The 8,778-nt window shown below is 39.4% G+C and overlaps 1 protein-coding gene across 1 annotated transcript; it reads left to right on the top strand.

Annotated features, from left to right (window-relative positions):
• Positions 1-7,216: 7,216 nt before the first annotated feature.
• Positions 7,217-8,288, top strand: LOC308366192 (zinc-binding protein A33-like; the record flags this gene model as incomplete). Its single annotated transcript, XM_080839827.1, has 2 exons — positions 7,217-7,301; positions 7,738-8,288. 2 exons carry the CDS (start codon positions 7,217-7,219, stop codon positions 8,286-8,288), a joined length of 636 nt encoding a protein of 211 aa, XP_080695953.1.
• Between the last annotated feature and the right edge of the window lie 490 nt (positions 8,289-8,778).

The raw sequence follows: 8,778 nt of genomic DNA, 5'->3' as shown, positions 1-8,778 counted from the left end.
GACTGTATGTATGTGACAAAAAAAAAATACTTTGAAACTTTGAAACTTTTGAACTTTGAAATTTGCTCTCTTTTCTTAAATGGCTGATGTCTTCTTTAAGCTATTGAAGCTGTCAAGTTATCCAATCTTTTGCCAGTTTGGGTGCCTCACAAAACCTGCTTGGACCCTGGGGATTGCTGCTTGACACAATATTGACATGTGTTTTACTCTTGCAGTGGATGTTTCTCTGGATCCTGATACAGCTCACAACGACCTCATCCTGTCTGCTGATGGGAAACAAGTGAGGGATAGTGACACACCACAGAATCGTCCTGACCACCCCAAGCGCTTTTATCCTGTTGTTAATGTTCTTGGAAAGCAGGGGTTCACCTCTGGTAGATTTAACTCTGAGGTTGAGGTCAGTAGGAAGACTGCATGGGATTTAGGAGCAGCCAGAGAGTCCATTAACAGGAAGGGAAAAATAACAGAGAGTCCTGAGAATTAAGACTGTTCAATATGGCTGAGAAATGGGGATAAGAATTTTTGTTTATTAATTTGTACTTGTATTATTTGTTCATTTCTTTAATCTCTTCATGTCTATGTCTCTATCAACATATTTACATAAGCTGTAAAGCATTTGGGTACAACTCCTGTACTGTCCTCTAAGTGTGTTTCCTAACAAGTAGAGACAGCCAGCCTAACTCCTTTCAGGAATGAAGCGAAGTCAGCATGTAGCTTCCAAGCTCCGGGTTTATTAATGAAACAGAGTAAAACTGAAAGTAATACAAGGAAATGTTTTATAATTATGTTATAGCATTACAATCTGATTTGATAATATTCTAGAATAAAGGTACAATAGAGTATCTTGAGGCCTTCGGTGTTATTTCATTGAAATAGCTTTTGCTAGCACATTTCATGGCAGCAGGATAAGGGATATAGGATACAGATAATCAGAGAAATAACAGAAATGACTTAGATCTATACTTCAAATTAAAAGTAACTGACAGTATTTATTTATGGTACTTACAGATGATGTATCACTTGAATTGGGCCTGGGCGCCATAAAGGCTGCCCACTGCTCCTGGCTGCCCTGGAGGAATAATTAACTGCGACCTCTTCAGCATGCGCGTGTGTGTGGCCTGTGTCGCCACCCTAAAATGCATGTGTGTGTAAATTCACAACCCAAGAGTCCTTCCTTTGCACACACACACACACACTCAGAATCCTTTATACACACACAACAGGAAATTAGTGGGGGAGAGAGATACGGAGTGGGAGAGAAAAATTACCGTAGACAGGAACCGACACCGGCACTAGACCTTTCTCAATCGCCTGCAGTTGTTTACTTTCTCTCATCCATTCTTGACTCCCACCACTTAGAAATACTGCGTCTATCTAAATTTATATTATTAAAATGATTGGCTGCCACGCTGTCGTCAGTCTGCCCCAGGGCAGCTGTGGCTACTCTCGTAGCTTACCACCACTGGTATGACTGTCTGAATGAATGGACTGGACCGGACTGATCTGTAAAGCGTCTTTGAGTATATAGAAAAGCGCTATATAAAATTGAAGTTGATTGATTAATTGATTGATTAAAGTAATCTCCACAGTAGGACATAACATGTGGGCTGCTGTGTTTTCTGCTGGTGGCCATTATCATAGGACTGCTTTACGAAAAAACAAATCAGGTTCAAACAATGTACAACAATCTGATGATGTGTTGCTCTGTATAGAGATATACTGAGACAAGTTACAAGAATTTGACAAGAGAGACTTTCTAGTTACAGGATAGATTAAAAACCATAGCTGCCGAGAATGATGGACTGAAGAAAACACTTTGCATTAATTAATAAGTGTCCACTTTATTCTATTTGTATTCTTTCTTGTTCTTGTATTCATTTGTAAAGGTTTTATTTGTTATTTGTAAAATTTGTATCAATGTATTTGCCTCGGATGTAAAGCTTTGGTACAACTCCTGTTGTTTTTAAATGCGCTTTACAAATAAAGTTGACTTGACTTGACTTCCATCCAACATTCATATCCAACTCTAGGTGTCAGAAATACACCCAATTTTCACTGTCATAGGAACGTCATACTATGAGTTCTGTATTTAATTGAATATAGCAAAATTAACTCTCATAGTGAAAGAAGTTAAGTGCTGGTTTAATTGTGCTCTACACTGACATTAAATTGTGATGTCTACATGTGAACTAGATAATGGGACTAAAGATGGGGAGTGGGTTCACACTGGAACACTGGAATCAGTACTGGACCCATATATATATACTGTATATGGGCCATGTGAGCCAACCATAACTAAACTAACTCATCAAAATTAAACATTACAAAAATTGCCATAACGCTTGTCGGGCAGCCTGTCCCTATCCTTCTATATCATGTTATGCTAACACTGAAACTGATAAAGTGGCTTAATTTTCTACTGCTAATTGTTTACCTAAATTTCTATCTTAATCTATTGATCACATTGATGTTTCCTAACCTAATTGGCTAACCTCATGTTAAGTTTGTATGCATTGTGTGCATTTACCACATTTCATCCTGATACGTTTTCTGATTTGATTCTGCCATGTTTCTGATTGTCTCCTCTCCCCTTCTTCCTGTTGACAGGGAGTTTGTCCTTGCCCCTGTTGCTATTGTTATTGCTCTAAAGAGGTTCAGGTCCTGGGCTCTTCAAAGCACTTAGAGACAATTCCGTTGTTTTGGCGCTATATGAATAAAATTAATTGAATTGTGTTGAATTTACAAACACTCAGCTCAGGACTGCATCCATAAGAACAATGTGCGTCGTGGAGATGAAGAATATCTTACATTGTCTTAATATAAACCCTGATGACCTGATTTTCCTGCCATGGAGGAAGAGAAAGAGAAGGATTGTGTTTTCCCTGGTGCTGTTCCATACATGTTTGAAGGATTACAAAATGTGTCAAATGGTGAGGGTCTGTTCTGCGCTGACAGTGACAAACACAAACCCCTGATCAATGGGTCAGTCGTGTTACCTCTCTAAACCAAACCTCACAAAATTCTAATCCATTTTAGCCTCATTAATCCCATTTTTATATAATTACATGTTCATTTTTCCCGTACGTTTCGATGAAAATTATACAAGACTCTGCCCTGTAGCACACAGTAGAAACAACAGGACCATGTAGCTCAAAGACAGAGTGAGGGTTCAAAGATATATGTTTTAATACTCTTCAAAATATCCAGTAGATCTGCTAAGCCTACTAAGGCCAACAATCAGCAGTCTAAAGGTCTACATAAATGCACATATCTGACAAGACAAGACTCCCCTAAGAAAGAACCATGAACATAGTATAGGAGTTGGCCATCACCACTTGTAAATAAACTGCACGTAGGCCCTCTCTGTCTGACCTTATGATAGAGAAATTTGAATGAAGACATTGTTATTGTATTTTAATCTGCTTGCTTATCCTGTGTGCTGAGGCCTACAGGATGCATACTCTCTTGATGAGGCAAACCACCTGTTTTTGTACTGATAATCATGCACTCAGCTGCTTTCAAGGACATATTCTGAGATCACTGCAGCAACTTCTGAATACCGCCCTTTGTGTGATGAAACCTGTTTTTTCTACTCACATAATGCTGGCTGCACCCAGCTCTTCTTTGGAGTCTGTTCACAACCTTTGGTTGTAGCACACTTGCTCTTTTGCAAAATATAAAAGTACTGTTTTAAAATTCTGATTGTGTCTGTCTCATTAATATTAACTTCTTAATATAATGTATCTAACACCTTACTTGACTCTTGTTTTCAGCAAAGTAGGTCCATATTCACCACACCACTGTTTTAAAACCATTATATTTTCTTATAAATGCAACCCCACTACAATGTACAGTTTTGTATGCCTCTAAAAGTTGTAATTAACATTGCATGTACATATTTTCCCTTAATGGCATTCTTCAGACAGACCTTTCAACTTCATGAGCAATTTGAATGTAGTAACATGGATTTGAACCTTTACAACTCAAGGTTATTTCTGCAGAATTATTGCTGCTGGATTTACCCAGGAACAGACATACAGGCATGCAGACATACTGAAAAAAAACCCACTGTTTCACTGAGTCTGATCATTTGCACCAATGACTGTATAGAGACTTTATGTGCTCTCGATGATTAACACCCATGTCAGGAAAGGGAAGCTCCACCCCTGTAACACTTAGAGTAACATCAGATACAATGGGGGCTTCCTCTATCCATTTCTTAGATTTTAAGAGTATAAAATGGGCCAAACACTGTGGGTCTGCTGTTCACCTACAGTCACTCTCCACAAGACAGAGTGGAGAAGATCTCATGATCATCTGAGCAGCCGGTAGAGAAGAGCAGGGCAGAATGGAGATGAATGTGGGTAACTATCGACAATTAGACCACGATGGAGTCAACAGACCCTCTATGGACAACCATGAAGAAACAGACACTGCCAATTATCCCTGCAAGTCTTCAAACTCCAGAGAGAATTTGGAAGCCCCAAGTCCTCAACCCTCAGGTCAACATGAATTTCTTAATATTCATTTTTATCAGGGGAACTCATGAAGTCATGGTTAGTCCTTGCAAAGATTACAAATACAAAGAACGCTAACTTTGTTTCATGATTAGCAGCTCGTATGAGTTTTGAGGTCAATTTTTGAAGTAAAATAAATTATAATTTAGTTATACTGTGTCCCATTGTTTTGATTAAAACAATATATTACCCATCATTGGTGATGAAGCTAAATAAAGGCAGGAAGGTGAGATGTAAATTAGGAGCTATAAAAACATACATGAAAACAAAATGTTGTCTTCTTATAGATGATATCAACACTCTTTAAGCATTTTCAACCACAATACATGTAGTACCTATCACATAGTATTCAGATGTTGAAGCATTGATTGACAAATGTTTCTAAACGCAGAAAAAAAAGTAAAGCCAGGTAATGGCATTGTTTGTGTGTGTGTGCATGTGTGCGTGCGTGCGTGTCACATATCATCATGTCATAATAGATAAACCCATGCAATGATTTTCTGCTTTTGATTACTGAAAACAACTCCGTTTTGAACATATATTCTAAAATACTTGATTTGTTGTAATTCAATGTACTGTATGTCAACGCAAAGAGTGAACCTATGTAATTATTTTCTCGTTTGTGAAAAAGAAACCTTGTTTAAAATTATTTAATACTGTGTAGTGTAGTTACATGGAGTCTCAAACTCCCATTATGAAGTATATTCCTACCTGTAATTTAGTTTTACCCTCTCCCATCTTTAGGACCCTGGAAGAGGACTGCTGTGTGTCTGGGTCTGCTGTGTGCTCTCCTGCTGTCTGCCATCACACTTCTCAGTTTCAAAATGATGGAGAACAAACAGTTACAGACCAGCTACACAGAGAAACTACAGATGCAGTCAGTTTACGACAACATGACCATAGAATACCAACAGCTACAGATTACTTACAATAACCTCAAAACAGATACATCCCAACTGCAGACCAGTTACAGCAATCTCAGCAGAGAGAAACTCCAGTTGCAGAGCAACTTTGATCACCTAAATAGAGAGAAATCAGAATTGCAAACCAGTAATGACAATTTAAATGCAGAGAAATCAAGTGTACAGAACAGTCACAAAAACCTCCTCAGGGAGAAATCACAACTGCAAACAAGATACAACAACCTAACTGAAGAGAATTCCCAGTTACAGACCAGTTACAACAACCTAAATAAAGAGAAATCCCAGGTGGAGGACAAATTCGACACCATGGCTGCCGAGAAGGATAAACTGCAAAAGAGACTTTGTAACCTGAGTGAGTGTCCAGATCTGGTTGAATCAGCTTTGGGTCTTAAATTTGTATGGTAGAGTTATGTCTGAATGCAAAGATCATTTCATACTTAAATAATGTGTTACTTGATGTTATGTTAGGCACTGTTAAGAATGTTTTTAGATCAGTCAACTTGACCCTTGTAGGGATTGTCGAATTAATGTTGTTAGTAGAATTTCTTTAGATGTTTATTTTCAAATACAACTGAGGGGCATATCTGAAGAATTGTCTTCCCTTCTTTAACACAGGAATGGAGATTACAAAGTATGCAGGTATGTCTTGCCATGGCATGAACACGTCCTTTTGTTGCTTAATTTGTTAGTATTTTGCAATAATAGCAATGTGCTGGTTACCACTGTTACCACAAGCATCATCTTAATAGCTTTGGGTGTTGAATTTGTATGGTAGAGTTATGTCTGGATGCAAATATCATTTCATACTTAACTGACGTGTTACTGGACACTTCACCTTCAAAATGACAATCAAAAAAGAAATGTAGATGAGTTGAGTTCAGTAAGTGCACATAATAACAGACAGGGGCGTGCACAGGAGGGGGTTAAGGTTCCTCGGGCAACTGCCCATTTGCCCTCCTCGACTGAAGTTGCCCCTCCGAAGGAAATATGTATTTTTTAAATAGTATTACGGCGGGAGAACTTCATGTAGGCCTTGATAAAATAATTGTGGAATAAGCGTCCAGGGGACAGGCCGAGGAGGCGGTTAGTGAGAGTTTCAAGTGATATAGGCAAAATATGCGTCCAGGGGGTGGGGGCGTGGCAGCGGTGGTTAGTGAGAGTTTAAAATGTTATAGGCAAAATATGCGTCCAGAGGATGGGGGCGTGGCAGCGGTGGTTAGCGAGAGTTTAAAATGTTATAGGCAAAATATGCGTCCAGGGGATGGGGGCGTGGCAGCGGTGGTTAGTGAAAGTTTAAAATGTTATAGGCAAAATATGCGTCCATGGGATGGGGGCGTGGCAGTGGTGGTTAGTGAGAGTTTAAAATGTTATAGGCAAAATATGCGTCCAGGGGATGGGGGCGTGGCAGCGGTGGTTAGTGAGAGTTTAAAATGTTATAGGCAAAATATGCGTCCAGGGGATGGGGGCGTGGCAGCGGTGGTTAGTGAGAGTTTAAAATGTTATAGGCAAAATATGCGTCCAGGGGATGGGGGCGTGGCAGCGGTGGTTAGTGAGAGTTTAAAATGTTATAGGCAAAATATGCGTCCAGGGGATGGGGGCGTGGCAGCGGTGGTTAGTGAGAGTTTAAAATGTTATAGGCAAAATATGCGTCCAGGGGATGGGGGCGTGGCAGCGGTGGTTAGTGAGAGTTTAAAATGTTATAGGCAAAATATGCGTCCAGGGGATGGGGGCGTGGCAGCGGTGGTTAGTGAGAGTTTAAAATGTTATAGGCAAAATATGCGTCCAGGGGATGAGGGCGCTGACAGCAACTCCCTTCAAAATTCCTGTGCACGTCCCTTAAAACAGACACAGATGTACGCAGGTATGTCTTGCCATGGCCATACAAAAATATTTTTCGTTTCATTTATTAGAATATTGGAATAATAGCAATGTGCTTATTACCACTGTCTGTAAAAAGCAACAAAGCTAAACTTCCTTTGTTCAGATTCTTATTTTTTAAATGAGCAAACCTTGATACTCACATTCACTACTAAATTATTTGGACAAACACCCCATTTTGTTACACTTTGTTGGTATACTTACATATTGGTATATCTCAAAAACTGAGTAGGCCAAAAGATTTTAATTGTACTTATACTAATTTGCACACATTTCCTTAAGTGCCAATGTCTTCTTCAAGCTTCTGAAGCTGTCAAGTCCTCCAACCTTTTGCCTGTTTGGGTGCCTCACAAAACCTGCTTGGACCTTCGGTGGTCGCTGCTTGTAACTATACTGACATGTGATTTACTCTCTTGCAGTGGATGTGACTCTGGACCCTGATACAGCTCACGACTACCTCATCCTGTCTGCTGATGGGAAACAAGTGAGGATTGGTGACTCACCACAGAATCGTACTGACAACCCCAAGCGCTTTTCTCCTGTTGTTAATGCTCTTGGAAAGCAGGGGTTCACCTCTGGTAGATTTTACTATGAGGTTGAGGTTAGTGGGAAGACTGAATGGACATTAGGAATAGCCAGAGAGTCCATTAAGAGGAAGGTAAACATTCCCCGGAATCCTGACAGTGGATACTGGACAATATGGCTTAGAGATGGGAATCAGTATAAGGCACTAGCTGATCCTTATGTTCTCCTCTCCCTTAAAGAGAAGCCAGAGAGGGTGGGGGTGTTTGTGGATTATGGGGCAGGTTTGGTCTCCTTTTATGATGCAGACAAATGGAATCTACTCTACTCTTTTTGGGGTGTCTCTTTCAAGGAGAAAATCTATCCTTATTTGAGTCCATCTATTAATGATGACGGCACAAACTCCTCTCCTCTGATTCTTGTCACTCCAAATTTGTGCACAAAATGACTTTTAACTTGCTGCTATTTTATTTTGCTTCATTGTTTTTTTTACTGCTTTTACTCATCACTTTTAATCCTGAATAAAGTTCACTTGACTTCCATCCAATTTTCACATCCACCACTAGGAGGCAAAAACAAATTTCACTGTCATTCAAAATGGAGAGTTCTGTATTTGATTGAATATATTCCGAAAATAAACTACTCTCATAGGTGAAAGAAATTAAGTGCTGGTTTAATTTTACTATACACTGTCATTAAATAATGAGGTCTACATGTGAACTAGATAATGGGACTAACGTGCAGCAACACAGGATTCTACTGATCAATTATTTCTGTTTCTATCTGCCACATAGGGGAGGTTTAAGTCAGATACCTTCAATTTTACATTACATTACATTATACATTGTGTACATTCACGACCCAAAAGTCCTTCCTTTACACATACATACACACACACACACACACACACACACACACACACACACACACACACACAC

Source organism: Sprattus sprattus (assembly GCF_963457725.1).
Source record: "Sprattus sprattus genome assembly, chromosome: 5".
In the NCBI taxonomy this organism is placed as follows: Eukaryota; Metazoa; Chordata; class Actinopteri; order Clupeiformes; family Clupeidae; genus Sprattus; species Sprattus sprattus.
The sequence above is the reverse complement of the archived record's forward strand: the minus strand, read 5'-3'. Positions and strand labels throughout refer to the sequence as shown.